Source organism: Panthera uncia (assembly GCF_023721935.1).
Source record: "Panthera uncia isolate 11264 chromosome B2 unlocalized genomic scaffold, Puncia_PCG_1.0 HiC_scaffold_25, whole genome shotgun sequence".
Taxonomy (NCBI): domain Eukaryota; kingdom Metazoa; phylum Chordata; class Mammalia; order Carnivora; family Felidae; genus Panthera; species Panthera uncia.
In genome coordinates, this window is record NW_026057581.1 from 3,435,862 (window position 1) to 3,460,345 (window position 24,484).

Genomic DNA, 24,484 nt, shown 5'->3' on the forward strand with positions numbered 1-24,484 from the left:
TTTTATTTTTTTATTTTTTTTTGAGAGAGAGAGAAAGTGCTAGGCAGGGAGAAGGGCAGAGGGAGAGAGCGAGAGAGAATCCCAAGCAGGCTCTGTGCTGTCAGCGCAGGGCTCAACATGGAGCTCGGACTCAGGAACCGGGAGATCATGACCTGAGCCAAAGTCAAGAGTTGGACGCTTACCCGACTGAGGCACCCCCGCATGTCTAACGTAATATTATTTAATAAATTTCTTAAGTCCAGGAAACCAACAAATCAAGCCCAAATCTGTACCATTCGTCTTTTTTGTTTTTCCATGTGAATACTCCAGTTGTGGCCAATTTCAAGCCACCAACATGACATCACTGAATTCAGAGTTAAGAAGAAATATGCAACACCACGTCTTTATATAGTATTCCCACCATCTAGATGCGGGAGACATGAACGAGTCCAAGAGCATACCCAAGAGTAAAACTCAGCGACATAATTATGAAGTCATGGGCTGCAAATATTTACCTTTTTAAACTATATTTTCTTTCATTCCAAATTTATATAATTTAATTGCCAATAATGGCTGTTTTCAACAACCAGCTTGCAAAATTCCTAGAAATGTAGCAGTCTGCTTTTGCTGGCCCATGTGATCTGACTCCAATACCCCACGGTCTTACCCTGTACCCTCCTCTCTGACGGAGCCATCTTGTGTTCTCTGGTTTTCCTATCTCAATTCCGGTTCTGCCTTCATCTATTTATGTAATTTTTCCCTATATAGCTTAACATTTCTGATGATGCCTGTTTGGTTGTCATGTTGTTTTTTTGTGCGTGTGTGTTTGTTTGTTTTGTTTTGTTTAGGACTTCCATGTAAGGTGCTTCTACAAAAAGCCAACCACCCTCCCATCCAGAAATTATTGTATTTCTTGGTGAGACAACGGTCAGATGTCGCATGGCCCTCATCAAAGAGTCTAAGGAAGGGGAAACTAAGAACATGATCCAACATCAAAAGTTGAGAGGGCTCAGAGTCTTAAGCTTTCATCTGTGGCTGCTAAAATGAGTATATTCAAACATGTGGGCATTGTTTCTGATCTCAGACCCAACTGCTAAGGAATCAGATTTTGATCATCCAATTTTACCTCCATTTTCCCTGCCAGATTATAGACATGGTTTTAGTTTTTCATGCTATGGGTCAGTTAAAACCAACCTCACAATCCCAACTACCTGTTAATTAAACAACAGGATATATAACTTGAAGCCAAGCAGATCCTGCTTATAATAGAAACATGGTACATCTGAGGCGGTCGTGGGTCCAAATTGTAGGGACCCCAAACAACTATTAGTGCCTAGATCCCCATGTTAGTTATTTCCAGAACTTCGCAGATACATTATCATCTGTGGCCATAAATAATACGGGATTAAAATTGTATCATCACATGCAAATATGGTCCCCAAGTATTAGTGACATACATACAGGAACCCTCACGGGGGGTCAAATGGGGAAGCAGTTTGGGAATCGTGGGGGCACTAGAAAGCAGGTTTTCGGGTGCAGTAGAAGATTCTAGAGGAGCACAGGTCTGAAGTGACCCACATCTGTGGTGGCTCTGACAACGATGACAGTAGACTATGTGACAACCACTCGTTGAGTGCCAGACCTGGGCAGTCTATTGAACTCTTGTGATCCTTGATGAAGGTGCTGCCGCTGTGGTGGTGGTGGGTATTCTTACTAACAACAGATAAGAAACGGAAACACACAAATCTGCCCCTGGTGACATTTGGCACGTTAGGTAAATCATGAGCCTGGATTTGAACTTGGAAATGCCCAGATCCAAAGCCAGCACTCTTACCCTGGCACACAGGGACCACTCTAGATCCTAACAATAAACAGTTCCTCCCGTTAGGCATGGTGCACCGGTTGTAGGAGGCCTGGAGGGAATAATGATCCTCCCAGGACCCCACCCACATGAAATGGCCTAGCTTTAAATTGTTTGGTGACCACTGTTTATGCGTATCAGAGGAGTCTCTCTTGGCTGACACCTGTGGATTGCATATTGCCCCGATAGGTGAAAAACATCTGGGGAAAGGACACGATGGCCACCATGACGGAATTGAGTCCCACAGCAGGGAAGACTAAATACTCCCAAGATACACGAGTGGATGAGAGTCTCGTTCCCAAGAAAGGTAAACTCAACCTTGACTCCTTGGGTTTAGGATTTGGTAGTGGATTCTTTACGTGCACTGTCATAAGACAAACAAATGAATTCATATAAGTTGTTGAATTCTTTTTAAAAATCAGGTAATATTAATGTGTGCTTTCCAAATATATGAAGGAAATAAATATCACTGTTCGAAAAAAATCTTGCATTTCTGATGATTATTTTTTAATCTTTGTCCGTGTGCATTTACAGTTTTTGATAGTTGCTGCCAAATTTGTATACACCCACTATTGTGTATTCTTCTTGTTGCTGCATAGAATATTGTAAACATAATTGTATTGCTTAATTAGGTATAGTAAGAAAACTTTTAATTTGACCACACACACTTTTCCATATTGCTTTATAATACTCACAACTATTCTTAAGGATGCGTATTAGTGTTTCAGGATGTCCAATAGATGGAGCATTATTTACCTGAAAAATCCTCTTGCGGTTGGAAATTTAAGTTAGAGTTTTGTTTTGCTACTAAGCTATCTTTACATATATTATGCCTATGCAAACATTCTTTAACATAGCACTTGTCCGAAGTTGGAATTACTATTTCTTCAGCGTGTATTCCTAAGAAATGAAAATTTTGATGCAAAGGCCGTAAATATTTCCTTTCCACTGGCCACCATAGAGACCTTAGTACTCAATCTGAACTAAAGTGAAGCCACATGGAGGATTTTGAGTGGAAGAGGGGGTGATCTAATTTGTGGCATGACTACAACAGTTCATTTGCTATACTGTAAATAGATTGGAGGGGCACCTGGGTGGCTCAGTCGGTTGAGCGTCCAACTTCGGCTCAGGTCATGATCTCGTGGTTCATGAGTTCAAGCCCCGTGTCAGGCTCTGTGCCGACAGCTCAGAGCCTGGAGCCTGCTTCGGATTCGGTGTCTCCCTCTCTCTCTGCCCCTCCCCCACTTGCTCTCTCTCTCTCTCTCTCTCTCTCTCTCAACTAAATTAACATTTAAAAAAACCATAAAATAGATTGGAAGCAGGAAGTCAAGTTAAAGGCTATTGCAAATATCCAAGCAAGAGGTGTTGGTAGCCAGAATCCTCTGGAAACAGCTCTAAACCAAGAGACAGCAATGGCTCTGGTGAGAAGTGGTTGGATTCTGTACACATTTTCAATGTAAAGACAATAGTATGTTCTAGACAGCCTGGATCTAAGGTGCAAAAGAAAGAAATCAAGTGTCTGGAAGGATAGAATTTCCATCATCTGAGTTGGGAAAGAATGTGGGTGGACCAAGCTTGGGAGGGAGAGCTCAGGCATTCAGTTTGATAGATTCAGAATCTATTAAGTTTGATTTTTTGATTAGCTTATCAATTGATTTTTAGTGGAACAAAAAATGACACATCTTAAAATCAATGGCATCTTTAATTTGACAAAACGCACTGCTACAGTATTATACCTTGACTTTATTTTGATTTAAAATATGATAGGGGCGCCTGGGTGGCGCAGTCGGTTAAGCGTCCGACTTCAGCCAGGTCATGATCTCGCGGTCCGTGAGTTCGAGCCCCGCGTCAGGCTCTGGCCTGATGGCTCGGAGCCTGGAGCCTGTTTCCGATTCTGTGTCTCCCTCTCTCTCTGCCCCTCCCCCGTTCATGCTCTGTCTCTCTCTGTCCCAAAAATAAATAAAAAATGTTGAAAAAAAAATTAAAAAAAATAAATAAATAAAATAAAATAAAATATGAGATATTGTTCCAACTTTATTTTTCCATATATCTAACCAGCTAGCTCAGAATCACCTGTATAATTTAGCTTTCCTCCATGAATTGCCGTAATGTCCTTTACTCACTGTATGATTTTTTTGGATGTTTTTCTATTGTTCCTTAGATTTTCTCTTTTTATTGGTGTCTTATTTTAGCCTTGTAACAAATTTCAATGCTGTGCAATGCAAACATCTTTCAATGTGTGCCCTCTCCTCCAAAAAAACCTTTCATGTAGTCTGTTAATATATATAACGCATCTTTATTATTTGATGCCAACCGTATTTATTTTCTATCCCTGCAAACATATTACCACAAACTTAATGGCCTAAAATGACACACATTTACGATGTCACAACTTCTGTGGGTCAGGGGTTAAGACATGCCTTGGTTTAGTTGGTTCTTCTCTACATCTCACAAGGCTGCAATTGAGCAGCTGTCCAGGTTGTGTTCTCATCTGGAGGCTAGACTGGGGAAGATCCCACTTCCAAGATCATTCAGGTTGTTGGGAGAATTCATCCCCTTACAACCGTACAGCTGAAGGTCCTGGTTTGGGCAGGATTTTGGCTAGAGGCCACTCTCTTGTTCTAGAGGCAGCCCATAGTTCCTTACCGTGTGGGCTTCTCCAACTCTCGGCGTCCTTTATCAAGCCCATGAGTAAAGTATCCAGCTTCAGTTTGGAGTCTTATAATGAAAGTCATGAGAGGGCATCCCTTCACTTGCTGGCTAGAAGCAACTCATAAGTCTTGCTCCCATTCAAGTGGAGGGGATTAGACACATTTGTGAACTCATGAGGTGGGAATCATTGGAGTCACCCTAGGCTCTGTTTGTCACATCATGTTAAAAAACAAGTCTCCTGGACTCTGATTAGAGTAGTATCGAATTCTTCCATATAGAACCTTCAAGTTTCAAAAGTCGATGATTTCATAGTGTCAGTGCTCTCTTCCAGCGGTTAAATACTATGCCTATAAGATATTTATTAATTTGCACACACTCACACATACATACAAACTCACACACTCTCATGTAGCTAAGGGTAATCCTTGAAAATATTTCACAGCCAGCATGACGCTGGCACCAATCTATTAGAGTGGATATGGCTGGAATGATTCATCCATTATGGACATAGGACAGAAACAATCTTTAAGGACACATGTAGTAGATTGTAGGAAATACTTATTAGCAAGCAAGCATCAGGCTTAGCCTTTTAAACACATCCTCTACTTAATCTTTCAGCAACCTAACGAGACCGATGTTCAACCCACTCATTTGTGAGCCATTAGTCTCTTGGTTTGCTGATACTGTTTTTCAGTAGCCTTTGGTCTCTAAGATCCCAGGCCATGTGGAGAAATCAGAGAACACAAGAACTCACAAATTATTAGTTGACTTGATTGACATAAGAAGTCACCACCCAGCCTTGAATCAGGAAGGAAAACTTTCACAAAAATATTGTATTTGAGCTTCTCACTCTAATTTGGGTATGTTTTACAGTTTTTTTTCCCAAATTCTGCCTCCCCCACCCCATTCACTAAACGAGAAAACAGTATGTCCTTGTGGGGGAAGACTCTTTTGTTATCTCAAGGTACCTCCTTCCTTGAAGTTTTGAGGACTTCTTGAAGACACACAGGGACCTCTTATCCCACACCATGTAAACCCCACAGATGAGTGCACTTGACTTACAGCAAAGGTATTCTCATGGGGTCATCTAGGACAAAATAAAAGCCATCATATACTTGCCCAACAACGGTTAACAGCATAGACACCTGACACATAGCGGGTCTCTCTGTATCTATGTCCTTCTCATCCATAAAATGAGGATAGCCGTGGTAGCGGCTTCAGAGGACTTAGTGAATTAATTCTCAGTCATTATGTTCCATGACCTATCGGAGCCATCTGACGCACCTGCTGACTCCCTCCTCCCTGAAGCCCTTTTCCCCTGGGCTTTCAGGACACCACACTCTCCTAGTTTTCTTCCAAAACCTACTGATCATCCCTTTTCAGTTTCCTTTGTTGGTCTCTCCCCATTCATTTGGCCTTTCTAAACACTGGAACCCCCAGGGTCAGTCCTTGGTTCTCTTCTCTCTGTGTTCTCACTTCCCAAATATCATGGCTTCAGGTATCATGTGTAGATTATTAACTCCCAGTATTATACCTCAACTCCTACCTCTCTTCTAAACTCTAGAGTTGTGTATCCAACAACATTCTCAACACTCAGAGTGCCTAAAAGGGAGCTCTGTTGGTCCAACAATAAGTTGTTGATCCCCACACTCCCCAAACCCCTGCTCTGGCCACACAACTCCCTTCCTCAGTGAACCTCAACTCTACTCTTCTAGTTCCTAGACAAGAACCTCTCTGGTGCCCCTCCCCCACTGGTCTGTAAAACCTAAAGCTTGATTTAGTGTGCCTTTCCCCCACCCCGTGGGTCCATTTGGGATCCGATTACACTTTCCCGCTTCTGCTGCTCCCACCACAATCCAATGTTCCTCACTTCTCTTCTGCATTATTGCAATAGCCTCTTCCCGGCAACAGCCATCTTCCCCAGAAATACAAAAACAGCCTTGAATGCTGTGCTCATTTCTCTTTCTGCTATTTTTTTCGCTATATTTTTTCATAGTTTGTAGTTGTCAATTTCTCTAATGAGAAAATCTTTCTAGGGGCTTGATTTTATTTTATTTTTTTATTATTTAAAAAAAAATTTTTTTTAACGTTTATTTATTTTTCAGACAGAGAGAGACACAGCATGAACGGGGGAGGGGCAGAGAGAGAGGGAAACACAGAATTGGAAGCAGGCTCCAGGCTCCGAGCCATCAGCCCAGAGCCCGACGCGGGGCTCGAACCCGCGGACCGTGAGATCGTGACCCGAGCCGAAGTCGGACGCTTAACCGACTGAGCCACCCAGGCACCCCTAGGGGCTTGATTTTAAACTTTAAATGAAAGCTTGTCCTCAATGACTGGACACATGTGGAGAACAATCATCTACCCCAACGAACAATTCCCTCAGAGTTTAAAAAATTACATTTTCTATATATAACGTGTAATATAGGACATACAATATAAATTATGTAATTTAATTAAATTTAGTTGATTAAATTATGTGACTTAAATAGGTACATATACATATACTTCCTTATATGTATACAAAATGTATATTTTGCCACCCAGGTATTTACTTCCGAGTAATTTCATCAACTATAGAATACAATAACCCAAGAACGGGAGAGACGAAACCATAGGAAGGATAGATGCCTCAGAGCAAGTCAGTCTCTATACAGTCATGGTATGAAAACAACCTTCAGTTCAACTCAGTGATTGCCTCCTTTTGTATCTTTCCTAAAGCCAATAGCAAAGCCATTTAACTCATTAGGTGATGGTCTGTGGTACCTTCCCGTGGTATAACTTGTGAGAAGCAAATGATGGCTTAATAAGGAAAGCACTAATGTCATGTTATGATATTTCCAGTTCTAAGCTTCCGCTCCACTCGCTATGGAATAGCCTTTATGGCACATTTCTGCAATTTTATACTGATGGCACAGTATGCTGCCATCAACATCAGCATGGTGGCCATGGTCAACGGCACAAACCATCAGTCCCAGTTTAATGGCTCCACCGAGAGTCTGCCTCTTGACGCACTTGGTGGCTCAAATGATGCACCAAACAGTCTTCCAGCAGAGGTAAGCAATACGAGATTTAAGCTGTGTTCTTGTTTGTGCTGTTTGTTTAGAGCTTGTATGTTAAAAAGTTTTATTTGGGGGGGACACCCGGGTGGCTCAGTCAGTTAAGCGTCCGATTCCTGAGATTTTGGCTCAGGTCATGATCTCACGGTTCGTGAGTTCGAGCTCTGCATTGGGCCCCACGTTGACAACACAGAGGCTGTTTGGGATTCCCTCTCTCTCTCTCTCTCCCTCTCTCTCTGCCCCACCCCTGCTCGTGCTCTCTCTCTCTCTCTCAAAATAAATGAACACTTAAGAGAAGTTTTACTTGGCAAAATAGTGATTTGAAAGCAAGTGAGAGATATAAAGAGGTGTCTTCAGTAATGTAAGAACCTTCCTGTAAACGGCTTACTACAGCATTCTCTGTTTCTTCAAGGCCCCTGTGTATGACTGGAGCCCTCAAATCCAAGGCATCATTTTTGGTTCTGTCAACTACGGGATGATGCTGACAACGGCTCCCAGCGGGTACCTGGCTGGAAGAATAGGAACAAAGCGTGTGGTTGGCGTTTCTTTGGTTGTAGCCTCCCTTCTCATTATCTTCACCCCGCTGGCGGCTGACCTGGGGCTAGCCTTCCTCATTGCAACTCGAATAGTCCAGGGCCTAGCCCAGGTATCCAGACAGTTTGCGAATATGAAATGGATATGAATTTCTACATGGCACCACATACCAACAGCTCTAACTGTTTTGACTTCAGGGCTCGATACTTGGGGGCCAGCACGCGCTTTGGGAGAGATGGGGTCCTCCATGTGAACGAAGCCGCCTCTGCACCCTCGCTCTATCAGGTAGAAACACATAACCGAAATGAGCCCACTCAATCCAACATTCTAACTCTGGGGTACGTGAGAATTTCTCTGTTGAATGTGTTTTTCTTTTTTCCTCAGCGGTGACCAAATATTTATAAATTAAGGAGATGGATCCTTTGTGCCATGACTTTTAGTTTTGTTTTTGTGTTTTTTTTTTTTTAAATGTTTATTTTTCGGAGAGAGAGAGAGACAGACAAAGTGCGAGTGGGGGAGGGGCAGAGAGGGAGGGAGACACAGAATCGGAAGCAGGCTCCAGGCTCTGAGCTGTCGACACAGAGCCTGACGCGGGGCTCGAACTCATGAACCCTGAGATCGTGACCTGAGCCCAAGTCGGACGCTCAATCGACTGAACCACCCAGGTGCCCTGCTTTCTGTTATTTTTCCCCAAGTTGTCATTTATAACACGGCTTCGCTTATAATGACTTTTCCTACGTGTAAAAAATATATTCTTGCATATTTAAATTGATCATCCTTTTCTTTTATGGCTTCTGGATTTCGAGTCATAGATGGACAAGTTACAAAAGCATCCACCCACGTTTTTCCTTGAACTTGCCTGATTTCGTCTTCATACCTAAATTTCTAATACACTGGGAGTCTATATTGGTATTCTATGTATGAGGCACAGATCTAACTTAATCTTCTTTGGCAGAGTTCTCAGTTGTTCTGATCATGATTTGCCTGGACAGTGTATCTGGAATGAACATTCTAAAAATACTGGGGAAGAATGAAAAACAGAAAGAATAAGGCTAACAACCAGGAGATTGATGAAGTAGTTTCTGGATAAGAAAACTGGGGTAACTCCCCAGCTAACTTACGGATCACGAGGGAGTCAGGGACTCTTCAAGCCCAGAAAACAAGACACACATACACACACACACGCTGACTGATCTCACCCCCCTCTGGACCCTCTAGAGCCCTTTACAACCCTGGAGAAGTATTTTCTGTCACCAGAGCTCATATCCACTGATAGGGGAATAGTCCACTAATTTGGACTATGAGGAAACTCACATCCGTCATCGCAGCTGACTAATGGGGCTTCTCAAGGATTGCGATTGACCCCCTCCCCCCACAAAACCTCAAACATTTTAAAGAAAACAAGAGCACAAAAGAGAGAGACCAAACTCAAAAACCGTGAGAACAAATCCAAATGAAGAAGAAATTAAAAGAAACTTTTACATGATTAACCAATACCACGGGAGAGATCTAAGGGACCATGTATCATAACGTTTATTTAAAAAGAAAAAACCGTCAGAACGGCGAGCATCCAAAAGACAAGAAATAATAAGGGTTTGTGAGGATGTGGAGAAAAGAGAATCTCTGTGTCCTATTTGTAGGAATGGAAATTGGTGCAGCGACCGTGGAAAACAGGAGAGAGCTTCCTCAAAAAGCTAAAAATAAAAGTACCAAACCACCCAATAACTGCACATCTGAGTATTTACCCGAGGGAAATGAAAACACCAGTGCAAAAGACATATGCACTCCTGGGTTTACTGCAGCATCGTTTACAATAGCCAAGATAGGAAAGCAGCCCAGATGTCCACCAATAGATAGATGGATGAAGAAGATATGGTGTGTTTACATAATGGAATATTATTTGGTCACCAAAAAGAACGAAACCTTGCCATTTGCAACAACATGAATGAACCCAAAAAAGCTGTTTCGCTAAGTCATGTAAGTCAGACAGAGAAAGACAGTATCGTGCAGTCTCACTTGTACACGGCATCTAAAAGCACCATCAAATAACAATAACAACAGGAAAGAGAAACAGACTCGTAAATATAGAGAACCAACCAGTGGTTTCCAGAGGTTGGGTGGGGGTGGAAGATAGGCCAAATAGGGGAGGGAGATTAAGAGATACAAAGTTCCAGGTATAAAATAAATAAGTCAAGGGAATGAAAAGTACGGCGTAGGGAACATACTCGATAATGTTGTAATAATTTAGTATGGGGATAGACGGTAACTATGCTTACTGTGGCATTTTGTAATGTGTGTAATTTTCAAATCACTATGTGGTACACCTGAAACTAATATCAACCATGCTTCAATTAAAAATTTAAAAAAAGTAATTAAAAAAACCAGACTGCTATAAAAATAGTTGTTGGTAATGAAGAGTATAATCGCTAATATTTTTAACTGCAATGAGTGGTCTGGATACCTAAATGAAGGGAGACGGCCTTCCATGGAAAGCATGGAAGAAAAGTTTAAAATCTGGGAAGGAAGACGGTGACCTTGTAGAAGTAGCTGCTCCCTCCCTCTCGTTTCCTGCTCTATAGGCATAGTGCTCCTGGAACAGGTCAACTGACTAGGAGAATCTTGGGAATCTAGAAGACCGCAAGTTCCAGAGGCTTCCTTGTTTTGGGTGTTAGGGACCATCTTAGTGGCCCCAAGAAGGTAGTCTCTACTGGCCTCTAGAAACCTTTTCTGCTTCAGAAGAGCACAGATCTAATGGCTGTCTAAGGGGCCAACAGGAAGCCATTGGAGGAACCCATCAGTAGGTGGGATGGGCTAAGCCTGCCCACCTGCCTCCGTAGTTCTTACAGAAATGGCCATTTCTGGTGATTCTAGGACTTCTCAACAGGCTGCACTGGTAAGCAGTAGGACTCATCCCGTGAGGCTGAAGGAAGACTTCCCACAAAGACACCTCACGGTGGAGGGCCCAGTACTGCCAGCCTCTGGGGCAAAACGTACTAGGTCTTTCTCTCCAAGGAACCACAAAGGCACATCTAGAGGCAGGAAACTTTGTAGCCACTTAAGGGAGGAAGGCTAAGCAGACAAAACAGAACTGGTATCTCATATTTGAGGCAGGCCTCATAGGTAATAGAAACACACACACACACACACACACACACACACACACAATCTGAAGATGATGGTTTATCATATGGCAGTGAAAATAGAAAAAAACCCAAAACCCTGCGATTTTCAGACAGCCACACGGGTAGTGTTAGAAACACAAATGCAGAACGAATAAAGCATGTCTGTTAGGGGGGAAATCGCCTTGATGCAATGTCAGCCCCAAGTACACCCCCTGGCAAGCTGTCCCAGAGGTCATGGGGCAGACAGGCTCACAGGCCAAATCAGGCACCGTAATTGTACAGTTAAACTACTTCGAAGCACAGAGTGAGATGTAAGGTGGGAAATCGGGTAACCGAACACGTTTAAGGTAAAGCGGGTGGAAGGATCACCCTACCTGGGTCACGCGTGCTGAATGTTCGAACACCCTGTCTCCGTCTGTCTGCTGCATTATCCTGCCCGCTGACGGTGTGGATTGGAGAACCAGAGCTGGGCTTCAGGCGAGCGAGCCCACGGAGGGGCGGCATCCTGGGCCAGTGACACACACTTGCTCTAAGCGAGAGACACAGGGCCGGGGGGCCTCCACTTAGTCGCTAAAGAACCTGTTACTGCCAGGGGTGTTACTTCCGTCTACAGGCAGAGTGGTCTGGGGGCCAGAATGGGAATTCCCAGCGGATGGCTGAATGAGGCCCCCACTGTCACAAGTCACCACCACTGGGCTGGTAAACAGGCTTTTTCTAGGAAGAAAAAAAAAAGCTGATTCAAAATATTTCTCAATTTCTGTGCTCTAAATACTACCATCACGGCTGATTTAAAGACAGCAACTTCAAGTCACTGAATGCCGAGTTGGGAAGAGATGTGCACACTTTTCTCTGGTTCCCGCACATCTCCGATTGAATATGCCCGTGGACAGCTAGAGTCTTGTGTTTATAATTATTGCCTACTTAGTATTATGTGTCTTCTGCTCCTTGCACCTTTTTCTATCTACATTCCAAGACAAACATGTCATTCTTAGTGAATTACTTATCGTTAATGAACACGGCTTATGAATCCTCTCTCTCTCTCGAAAATAAATAAACCTTAAAAAATAAGAAAAATTAAATTAAAAACTAAATAAATAGATAATAAATAAAAGGAACAAACAAATAAATAAAAACTCACGCATCTGTAATTTGACAAGTTGATGTTAATCTGGAAAATAAAAACACATAATAGCCTAGTTTTGGAAAAGTTGTTGGAAGGAAGGGTGCCCTACTATGTATGAGAATGTTCTGTGAAGCCAGGGAAATTAAAAGTGTTATTAGCACCGTAACAGACAAATCTAGCTTTCTGCCTGCATGTCGCTTAAATGCCTTTACAAAGAGGTAAGTGTGTGTGTAGATACATATTATATATGTTTGCAGGGAGGAAAGCTATGCAACGATATATCACATAACAGGTAATGGTTAACATTAGAGACCAGAGTGGGAACGGACGGGGGTGGCACGTCGCGGGACTCTGCTTCGTGATAATTTACTTTCTCAATAAGCATATGTCACATGACTTGTGTAATTAAAAATTAAAATAACACGGGAGGAAGAAGCATGGCTGTTGTCTGCAATGCTATTAGGGAACTGCCAGAAAAATGGGCCCTCAGGAGAACTAAGTGATAAATCTGAAGTTCACGTATTCTGATATGCTAGTCTGGTTATGGTTGGTGACACCACGTTAACATATCATCCGTCATTCTGTCGGTGTCTATCCAGTGGCGGTCCACAGCCCCACAGGTTACTCTGTCTCTTTGCAGGAATGATGCTGGGAACCTTCACCATCATCCTCCTGGGTGGCATCATCAGCCAAACCCTCGGGTGGCCTTTTGTCTTCTATATCTTTGGTAAGCAGCTCTCTCCCCATTCCAGGGTTTCATATTCAGGGCGAGTGTCCAAGGATCAGTCTGCGATGCTATCGATCTGCCATAAAGCATCATTAGCACGCAGTGGTTGGGCATGCGCAAACCACCCCCCCCCCCCCGCCTCCCCCTGCCCCCGGTTCCGGCTGCAGGTGACAGGCTTGCAGAGCAGTGGTTTGGGACAGATGAAAGAAAGACGCGCAGAGAGCAAGCCACCGCTGTGGGTTTTCTCTCCCATCAAGTGCATCAGGACAGGGGCCTGGGTTGGGTGCAAGTTTCCAAAAGGAGAGAAAACACTAAACACCAACAAGGCGAAGGCGAGGAGGGACCACAACCTGGAGGTCTAGGGCAGGGCGCAAGAAGAGGGAACCCAGCAGAAACAGAACTGAGGAGACAAATCTAAAAGCCGGGAGAGTGTGAGGCAGGAAAGAGCACCCAATAAAGGCAACGACATACAGAGGAAACCCGGTTATTTGCGGGGCACGTGCGTGAAGACATCATCTGAGCCCGTGGTGGGGAAAATCCCTGGAAAAGATTAAAGAACAGAATCGAGGACTTGCAAAGAATCGGAGACAGAGTCTGCTTCCACAAGACAGACTGAAAACACTGACAATTCAGAGGCAGTTGGGCAGAATGCCCACCGCCTTCTTTCTCCAGCGGCTCCAGAGGAAGCGCTGCGGGGCCCTTTGACAAATGACGACGCAAGACCTAAAAGGATCGAACTATTTCTCTGCAAGCTAACTGTAGCGCAGACAAAAAGCTCAAAAATCTGGTAGAGGAAGACAAAGACACTCAGCACCCACCTCGGTGCCATCCACGATGTCTGGTTCCCATCGCAGATTACCAGGCGTGGCAACATAAAAGCAGGAAAACACAACCTGTAAGAAGAAGAGTAAAAAGATCAATCAAAACGGACGCAGAACTGGCACCGAGGTTAGAATAATGGGTGAAGGGTGGCCAAAGTCAATGAAAACTACACACTCACAGACCCAAGAACAATGGGTCTCAAGCATAGGCAACATGAAGAAAACGACACCAAGTTATAGGTAACCGGATGGCTGAAAGCCAGTGATAAAGATGAAAATTTTAAAAGCAGTGAAAGCTAAATACATATCACACACAGAACAACAGAGACAGTGAAGAGGGTAGCCTTCCTGTCGGAAGCAACGCAAGGAGGAAGGCAGTGAAATAAAAGTTTTCACGTCCCGCAAGGAAAACAAACAAAGAAACAAACCGTCAACATAGAATTCTGGGGGGGAAAATGTCAAAAACGGACAAAATAAGGACATTTTTAGCCACACCAAAGTTGAGAGACTAAGAAATTTAAATTAAAAATAGCAGTACCGTTTTCAATAGCTTGGGCAAGTACGTAACATAGGAATAAATCCGACAAAAGGTGGGAAAGACCGATGCCCTGAAAACTGTGCTCATGAAAATAACAGGATTCTAGAAGAGCCAAATAATTTTGCAAATGAGTTACAAAGTTGGAGGACTCACACTGCCCGATGTTAAGACACAGAAGATTATGCCATCGGGACACGGCAGTGTTGGCATATTGGCAGAAAATAAATCAGCGGAGCACAGTCCCAAACAGACTCACACATAAAAGGTAAGTTGATTTTTGGCAAAGATGCAAAGGGAATCCAATGGAGAAAGGAATAGGCTTTTCAACAAGATGTCGCTCAAAAACTGGATACTTTGGTCCAGTCTTATACCCTACACAAAAACAAACTCAAAATAAATCCTGGACCTAATTTTAAAATCTGAAGTTATTATCCTTCCAGAAGAAAGCCTATGAGAAAACCCTTGCTCTCTAGTTAGGCAAAGATTTCTTAGACGTGACACCAAAGGCTTGATCCGTAAAATTACAAACTGATAGGCTGGATTTCATCAGAGTAAAAACTTGTCTTTACGAGCCGTTATTAGGATAATAAAGACAGGGAAAAAATACTTGCAAAACACGTATGTAATGAAGACTTTTATTCAGAATGTGTAAATAATTCTCAACATTCAATTATAAGAAAACAGAACAAAAAATGGTTTAGCAGTGGCAAAGACGCTTCAGAGAGGGAAAGTAAACACATGGAAAGGTGTTCAACATCTTTCGTCATGAGGGGAATGCAATTAAGAATGAGAGAACCTCTGAACACCTGTTACAATGGCTCACTGTGACACAGTTAAGAAATGTGGATGTGGTCTCTGTCCCCAGGTTCTGACCCAGAGCTCCTAAAACCCCTGTAATTGCCTGAGTGTTATGAACATCTTTTGTCCTAACGAGACAGCTCTTGGTGGACCCGAGACAGCTTCACGATGAGGGCTGGGCACCAGAAAGAACAAACCCCGATTAGAAGCTTGGAAGTTTCAGCCTCCATCCTCCAGGAGGGAAGGAGGCTGCAGGATGAGTTAATAATCTATTATGCCTACGTGATGTCACCTCCCTAAAGATCCCTGAACCGTGGGATCTTCCAGATCGGTGAACACCTCCATGTGCTGGGAGGGTGGCGTATCCCAGCTCCACAGGGGCTCCTGTGCTCAGAACCCCTTCCAGACCTTGCCCTGTGTACCTGTTTGTCTGGCTGTTCATCTGCAGCCTGTACAATATCCTTTGTAACAAACTGGCAGACTTAAGTAAATGTAAGTAAATGCTTCCTTGACTTTGGTGAGATGTTCCAGCAAATTATCAAAACTGAGAGGGGGTTGTAGGAACCCCCCCTTTGCAGTCAAGTCAGAAGCGTGTGTAACCCGGGGACCCACTGCTTGTGACTGGCATCTGCAGTGGGGGGCAGCCTTGTGGGACTGAGCCCTCCCCCTGCAGTGTCTGTGCCAACTACCAGTAGTTAGCGTCAAAGGTGAGCCAAGCTGGCGTCCGTGGAGAACTTGGAGGGTTGCTTAATGCGAAAACCTACACGTTTACCGTCGAAAGCGCTGAAAGGGACAGCTTTCCTTCGATAATATTAAAAAGGTTGAGAAAACCAAGTCCTAGGGTCTGTGATTTCCATACATATGAATAATCAAGAGATGTAAAAAAAAAAAAAAAAAAAAAAAAAAGAGGGTTCTAGAAAGTTGTGATATTTGTGCGCTCTTTTTTTTTTTTTTGAGACTTGCAAAGGGGATATTATGAGCAAGGGCTTGTCCCAGGACTTGCGCTCGAAAATGTGCCAACATAAAAGAAATTTCCACAGAAAGCAGAAACCGGCATGGTAACCAATTTTATCCTCTGCTTACAGGAGGCATTGGCTTCGTCTACTGCCTTCTCTGGTTTGTTCTGGTGTATGATGACCCCGTCTCTCACCCATGGATAAGCGTCACAGAAAGGGAGTATATCGTATCTTCCTTGGCCCAACAGGTACACGTAAGGGCTGCGACCATCTGCAGAGAGCTCGCGTCGGCCTCTGCATTTCGAGGGGGTGACGAAGCTCACGCGTGGGCCCGGCCCAGATCTTACCGTCCTAACCAGCACGCTTGTTTCCAGGTCAGCCCTCATAAGCAGCCTCTTCCGTTCAAGGCCATGCTCAGGTCTCTACCCCTGTATGCCATTTGTCTGTGCAGTTTCAGCCATCAGTGGATGATCACCATACTGATTGTATACATGCCAACTTACATCAGCTCGGTGTTCAACATTAATATCAGAGACGTGAGTGCCTTTCCCTCTGGGCCTTTCTCCAGCGCGCATGACTCACCAATCACTTCGTCTTCACAAATGGTTCCATCCAGGAAAGTGTATCCTCTACTACCTACCACGAAATGATCTAATATTTAACACTCACGCTGGTAGCTTCTCTAAGGACATGACTGAAAAGGCTCCTGATGTTGTTAAGAAAGTAGGATTTCAGGGGCGCCTGAGTGGCTTCGTCGGTTGAGCATCTGACTTCAGCTCAGGTCATGATCTTGCCGTTGGTGGGTTCAAGTCCCCCCTTGGGCTCTGTGCTGATGGCTCGGAGCCTGGAGCCTGCTTCGGATTCTGTGTCTCCCTCTCTCTCTGCCCCCCGCCCTGGCCATGCTATGCTCTCTCTCTCTCTCTCTCTCTTAAAAATAAAGTAAGCATTAAAAAAAAAAAAAAAAAAGAAATGAGAAAGAAAGAATGGCCTTAGGGGCACCTGGGTGTCTTAGTCGGTTGAGCATCTGACTTCAGCTCAGGTCATGATCTCACAGTTGGGTGAGTTCGAGCCCCGCATCTGGCTGTCTGCTGTCAGCCTGTCAGCACGGAGCCCAGAACCTGCTTTGGATCCTCTGTCTCTCTCTCTCTCTCTCTGCTCCTCCCCCGCTCTCAGGGTTGTCTTCGGGGTTGTCAGTATGATTATCAGTGGTTTCTCAAAAAAAGGTGTGGGCTCACCACCCCTATTATGATGATTTACTCACGTCTTTTCCCCCTCAGAATGGGTTCCTGTCTGCCTTTCCTTTTATCATTTCCTGGGTCACTGGTATCCTGGGAGGCCAACTGGCAGATTTCCTCCTGACCAAGAATTTTAGGCTCGTTACCGTGAGGAAAATTGCCACATTTCTTGGTAAGAACAGGGCTTGAGGGTCAGATGATTCACAAAACATACAAATACAACAGCCAAAGGTGTATCTCATTGTTTAATTTGTCTGTTCCTCATTCCTAGGAAATTTCCCCTCTTCAGTGCTCCTCGTGGCTCTGTCCTACCTCACCCCTGACTATGTCACCACAATGACCCTCCTTGTAGTCTCATGTGGGTTAACCCCCTTCTGTCAGTCAGGGATCTATATCAACGCCTTAGACATTGCTCCGAGGTAGGATGGTCATCTCCACTCTTATATTTCACCTATTCTGAAAAAGACTTAGCCCGAAGCTTTCTGGGAGCCCCAAACTTTGGGACAGAATAAATCACAGGCAAGGACCACAGATGGACCTGTGGCCATTTTTTTCAGGGATGTGGGGAGAGGGGGGTTATTGATTCGTCTCAGTGCCTCTCACTGAACGTACACAGTGCAAGTCCTTTCTGATGTAATTACACGAGCGAGGCTGAAGGATACCATGAAGCATCTCTGGATCTAGCCTGGAACATTCCTGTCACCCACAGGCATTCCAGTTTTCTCATGGGAGCCTCAAGGGAATTCGGATACACAGCAGCTATCCTGGCATCCACCATCAGCGGGTTTCTCCTCAGTCAGGTAGGGTGTTCGGGTCAAGGACTCTGAAGATGCTCTGCCAAATCCATTCGAAAAGTAAGTAGCCTCCCTAAAGCATGTGCTCGCGTCGTAGAAAATAAAAGCAAACTGTGGGTAACTTTGTCATGAGGTCAACCTGGCAGAGAAAAATGTAGAACGATTCCTTTCGTGACCTCAGTCTTTCCTTGTTCTGAAGCCAAAGAAGTGATGATCCCCTGGCAACATTCAGTCTTTGAAACTGAAATCACACAGCCGTACCGATGTCGTGAGATGGTAAATTCCATGCCCCGATGCAACTTGCCACGTCTTTGGCAACGCGGTGAAATTTTCATTTGCATAACCATCCCAAAGCAGACAGATAGTAAAAGCAGATGTGCTGACGTGTCTCGTACACGCAGGCATGATTGTAGGTATTTCATACGCAGTAATCGCATTTAATTATTGATGCCCATGCCCATTATGAGAATGGTATACTGTGATCCTCACTTCCTGATGATAAAGCTGAAAATCTGATAGAACAAGTCTTTCCGCTGAGAGGATGCAGAGTCAGAATTCTTCCTTCTTAGACCCGTCTAGCTCCAGAGCCTGCAGTGTTTCCCCCACGCCACAGCAACGCAAGAAGAAAACACTCTTAGCATACTTGGCGTGTCATGATTTGCACACAAGAGAAAACGCATGGCACTTCGATAAATAGTGACAAGCGCAGTTCTGTAGGTTAATTGTAAAGGTCCCCAAATCCCATTTATTAGGAATATTCTAAATGCACTCTGAAATTCTTTCTTTCCAACCATCAAGCCTCTTGCAGGAAATGAACGTCTACGTGGAGAGCCATTAGCAAATATGGTCTTCTAAACTATAAATATGGGCTCGTAGCAAAAAAAGGATGAAGGAGGAAACTTTACTGGAGGTTTTGTGTCCTCAGGATCCCGAATTCGGATGGAGGAATGTCTTTCTGTTGTTGTTTGCCATTAACCTATCAGGATTGATCTTCTACCTTATATTTGGAGATGCAGTTGTCCAAGACTGGGCTAAGGACAGGAAACTCACTCGTTTATGAAGGTAAAGGACAGTGGTTTCATCTATGCATTTAACTAGAGGAACACTATTGAAATTTTTAATTCGACGTCCTTTTTCTTCCTTAGTTATCTCACCTCGGTAGGATGGAAAGTCACTGGGCACCTCTCTTCACAAAGGAGAAGCCTTCGGTGATGCGAAGACCAGGGGAGAGAACCTTGTTTGCTGCCATTCTTTTCACATCTGAGATCAGTTCTTTATGTCGCTAAGATTTCCTCCGGGGGAAAATATCCAATGAGTGAAAATTCAAATAAAGTGATAGCCACGAACAAAGTTGTCATCTTCATGGAATTCCCGGTGGATTTAGAAGAACTGTTGTATCAGAGCTAACTGGTCAGACTCACAGTTTCTGGATCTCAAAACAGAAATCGGTGTTTTGAGGCTCTGAATCTGAGGACGTAACCTCACGAGGACAATAGTTTTTCCTATTCGTAAAAGGGAGTATTAATTTGTATTTGTTAGATCGGATACGGTCCACACGCCCCTGCCTTTGTGTGTTCCACTCTTCGCCCGGCTTAGGCCCCGGCAAGCTGACCTGTTTTGTATCCACACTCCCGAGTCCACTGGCCTCTGCTGGATTTTCAATGCAGGCTGAAGAGTGAGGACAGGGAGTATCTCTGTCTCTACGGTCCCTCCTGTGGGGTCTGCCGGTGGCTGACGCTTCCTCTACTGTTCAGAGCACCTGACTGGCAGGACTTCCACACATTCTGGTTGCTTCTCTCTTCTCCTGTGCCTTCAGGCTTTTTTTTTTTTTTTTGCCTTCACTCCATTCTCAATCCTGTGTAAACTGTCTCTTTTAACACCGTCTTCGAATTACCTACCTGGTGTGAGTCTGCATGTTTTCCTTCCGGGAACCAGCCAAGTCAGTGGTTCCATCATATATAAAGTTCACAGCATGAAATGGACCAACATGTTTGTAAAATGGGAATTTATAGGTATCAGTGGGTTAGAGCACGTGCAGAGGGGCCAGGGCCATTTTCTCAGTTGCTCCCCGTGGTGATCTTCACTGTGTAGACAGTACAGCCAGCAAGTCATTTCATACAGAGGTGATGTGATGGTCACAGTTCTGAATGAAAAGCCACGGCAAGAAGATAGAGGTCAAATCTGAATAAATTCAAAAACAATTACTGAGATCTTGCTCCAGTGTCGAATCTAGGCCCTTGAGGTCGGAGAGTCACGATTCTCCAGTCCAGTGTGGAGGACAGACATAATGGCTGCCAGGGCATGGTCTTAGGCACATGGCAGAGGAACGTACCGTCCGTTAGGGCAGACTACGTGAATGGTTACGATCCCATGTGGAAAAGCATGGTGGGGGAGGAGGGAATTCCTTCTGCAAGGAATTCCTGAGCTAAATAGGGAGTTTTATGGTAAGATGCCCCACATTGGAGCCCCACTTGTACAAAAGCATGGGAACAAGAAACAGGATGGATTCTGGGGTGCCTGGGTGACCCAGTCAGTGGAGGGCCCGACGACTGATTTTGGCTCAGGTCACGAGCTCACGGTTCGTCAGATCGAGCCCCCCCCCCCGTCGGGCTTTGTGCTGACAGCATGGAGCCTGCTTGGGATTCTCTGACTCCCTCTCTCTCTGCCCCTGCCCCACCCATGTTCTTGTGTGCTTGCTTTCTCTCCCTCAAAGTAAATAAACCTAAAAAAACCACAAAAAACAACAGGATGGATTCTGAAAGGAATCATGCATGATCAGTTGGGAAAGAACAGAAGAGGAGCTTAGGGAGGGGGGTATGACCAGTGCATAAAGGTCATGTTTGCCACGTTAGGGAGCTTGAGGGGTATCCCACAAAGCAAGAGTGACAGGCACAGATTTTCTCTCTGGATAGAACACTCTGGCCCAATTCCAGAACCGGGAAATCTATTAAATGACTGTCTGCGGTGTGGTCCGCATAGCAGTGATGAGGACTGAACCAGGGTGGGAAGAGCTGGGGTGGAGAAGAGAGACACTAAGGAGTCGGGGTGTCTAACCTGAGAGACTGCACAGACAGGGTCCGAACACCTGGCCGGAGACTGCAAGAAGAGGAATCCTTTTGAGAGGGAAGATAACGAATTGACTTTGGGACACGTTAGTGGTGATAACGAGATAATCAAGCGGGCATGTGGATTCGTTTCCTGGGGCCGCCATTATGAAGTGCCACCAACCGGGTGGCTGAAAAGCCATAATTTCTTGTCTCACAGATAGAGAAGTCTGAATATGTCGGCGAAGTCCATTCTGTCCGCGCGTTGAGCGAGATTCGGTCCCGTGACTCTCTCTCCTGGTAGCCTCCGGAATTCCTCAGCTTGAAGATGGCCGTCTCCCTGCATCTTCGTATCTTCTTCCTCTGCACATGTCTGTCTCTGTCAAAATATGTCCTTCTAATAAGGATGTCCCGTGCTAATGACAAGCTCTTCTTGTTGTCACCATGAGTACTAAAGGGACAGGACGATTGTACTGAAGCCCCAGAGGTTCTGAGGCTTGTGCCATGCCTTTGTTGAGCCTTCAGGGTAGGCACTGAACAAGTATACAGGTATATTACAATAAAACAAAAAAGTAATTATATTTATTAGGAATCAAGATGTTCAACGTAAGAGAAAAAGTCAAGAGCGTCAAATCAGAGGTTCTAAAAAATCCCTCAAACATTTCATTTGAATTGGAAATAACAGAGTTTGTAACTGAAAAAAAACAACAACTTTTGAAGTTCTTCCACTGAAAAGACCTAAAAGCCATGGGACCTAGGAGCAATGAATACTCAATGCTTAGAGTGTGGTCTCTGGATGCTTTTTCCTACTGAAAGGAACCCGCATTCCATGAGAAAGCCCAGGTCTGAGAACAGGAAATACGCTAGAGGAGCTTGGAATGTGCGTGTGTGTATGTGTGTGTGTGTGTGTTAGAAAACAAGGACACTATCCCAGACAACGAGGTCAGGTCTTAAGGACAATAGAGATCGGCCTGAATAGCTTCCTACTGGCCAAAGAAGAGACCATTTAAGCAACAAAAAATAGGGACTCAGCAGATTGAAACACATCCAAGAAAACCCAGAGGTCATAATTTTCCTTGGTTAGCTTTGCTAAGGCACTAAAGTATTACTCTACAACTTTATAAAGTATCTTGGCTTTCCTATGAAATCTGTACTTCAGGGTAGCCAAATATTAGACTAGGCAAATTTCTTATTTTGTAGAAAATTCCAGCTCCTACCTAAAGAAGGCATGATAGAATTCGAAAGATCACCATTTTGCAACTTGTAATAAAATAACAGATCTTTTACTGATTCAGCATTTACCAACAACGGGCAAAGGCCATAGGCTGAGAACTTCCAATCAAGCTGAGAATATCTGAACCCACTGAGCAATCTTATGTCACTCAAAGTGAGACAGGCCGCCACCGTGGAAGTCTCCGGCACCCCATGAGTTCTTCTTGTCCCGGATCTAAGCAAGCCTCTCCATATGCGAGCAGTTTTCGGGCTCTAAGGGATAAAGAAATTTATCAAACGACACTAAAAGGAAGGAATTAGCCAAATCAGTTATGAAAGTCACTCTGCAAATGGCCTTGTTTTGTTACGACTGTTGTTGTTGTTTTTAAGTAACAGCAAATATAAAGTGAAGGAAGGAACGGTCACAAAATTAAGGAGAGGTGAGAGTCATAACACTTAAGTGCCACAGGCAGATCTTGTTTGGAGCCTCATTTAAATAAATTGAGTGTAAAAGGACAACTCTGAAGCAACTGGGAACATTTTCATAATGACTAGCTCTCGGATGGTATTAAGGGATTACTGTTTTTTAGAAGCGCTTATCAGCATGCTAGTTATGTTTTTTTTTTTTTTAAAGCACTAATGAGTTATATATCCATGCTGTACTTTTTATGGGAGAAATAACATAATATCTGAGGTTTACTTTAAAATACTCCAGAAAACAGGGGCGCCTGCGTGGCTCAGTCGGTTGAGCGTCCGACTTCGGCTCAGGTCATGATCTCGCAGTCCGTGGGTTCGAGCCCCGCGTTGGGCTCTGTGCCGACAGCTCAGAGCCTGGAGCCCGCTTCAGGTTCTGTGTCTCCCTCTTTCTCTGACCCTCCCCCTTCATGCTCTGTCTCTGTCTCAAAAACAAATAAATATTAAAATACTACAGAAAACAAACATCGGAGATATGTCTATATGTATCTCCAGTGGCCAAACGTTGATAATTACTGATTAATGGGCACGTGGTTACATTAGACTGTTCTACTTTTCTTGCACGTTTGAAAATTCCAATATAATGTTACATCCAAAAACTTAATAAGAAAAGCACAGAATCCAAATGTAGAACGCCGCAGTGATTTGAAAGCATATCACAGAGCAACAGAAAGCTTTGGAGCCAACACACAGAAGGATAGTCCCCTCCGGGTAATCAGTAACTGGAGGCAGAGACGTTGATACTAAGTGGGAACGTTGTTTACTTAAAACATGGACATTGAACAACTGGTGATCTGGGGCTTTTAACCACTAAATGGTCAGAAAATGCCAGAAACCACCAGCCTTGCCCTCAAACCGTACAAACCAGAATCTGGAATTCTCACAAGGAAAAAAATCCAGCTGAATGTATACAACATCAAAGTCTCCTGGGCAAGCAAGTTACAGTTTTTGTCACTTCCCGGGGCGCCGGGGTGGCTCAGTTGGTCAAGCGTCCAACTTCGGCTCAGGTCGTGATCCCACGGTTCATGGTTTAAGCCCTGTGTCAAATTCTGTGCTGACAGCTCAGAGCCTGAAGTCTGCTTCGGATTTTGTGTCTCCCTCTCTCTGCCCCTTCCCGGCTCAAGCTCTGTCTCTCTCTCTCAAAGATAAATCATCATAAAAAAAAGTCTTCAGCATTTCTTTAGAGAGAAAATAACTGATTCAATCTGTAGTGTCTGCTAAGTGCCAAACACGTATTAGGCACTTTATAAGCATTCTCACACATCTTTAAAAAAAAAAAAAATCTTACGTATGTAAGAAACTATCGTCCAAAATCCCCGATTTAAGAGCTCAGATGTTCCTATCTGATCAGTAGGTTGCCTTCACCGAACTCCAAGGTAAAAGCACTCTCAAGTATACCTACGGAGAGGTGGCGGAACCAGGAGAATTTGCTCATTGCAGAAGCCATGGGGAAATCACTCCCTTTGCAGGAGATACTTTAATAAAATGCATCTCTCTCTGAGTAGCTTGAGTGTCAGACAGATGTGGCCTTTGCAAAAGGGAGGGAAGGGGAGGGAAG

General features: G+C 44.2%; 3 protein-coding genes across 5 annotated transcripts in view; 2 read left to right on the forward strand and 1 right to left on the reverse strand.

The window, feature by feature from the left end:
- Positions 1 to 24,484, reverse strand: part of LOC125939383 (histone H2B type 1-A) — a 373,771-nt gene that overhangs the window by 240,036 nt on the left and 109,251 nt on the right. The window lies entirely within an intron of this gene.
- On the forward strand, positions 1,762 to 19,614 carry SLC17A3 (solute carrier family 17 member 3). The gene is made up of 12 exons (XM_049654856.1): positions 1,762 to 2,147; positions 7,334 to 7,545; positions 7,961 to 8,194; positions 8,280 to 8,367; positions 12,968 to 13,054; positions 16,297 to 16,415; positions 16,542 to 16,703; positions 17,445 to 17,574; positions 17,674 to 17,821; positions 18,112 to 18,202; positions 19,122 to 19,258; positions 19,342 to 19,614. The coding sequence occupies exons 1-11, from the start codon at positions 2,057 to 2,059 to the stop codon at positions 19,254 to 19,256; spliced, it is 1,497 nt and encodes a 498-aa protein (XP_049510813.1). The 5' UTR covers positions 1,762 to 2,056; the 3' UTR covers positions 19,257 to 19,258; positions 19,342 to 19,614.
- The window catches only part of SLC17A1 (solute carrier family 17 member 1), a 34,831-nt gene continuing 34,606 nt past the window's right edge, over positions 24,260 to 24,484 (forward strand). The window contains exon 1 of the mRNA XM_049611336.1: positions 24,260 to 24,276. Coding sequence (XP_049467293.1) covers positions 24,260 to 24,276 — 17 coding nt within the window. The remainder of the gene's footprint in view (positions 24,277 to 24,484) is intronic.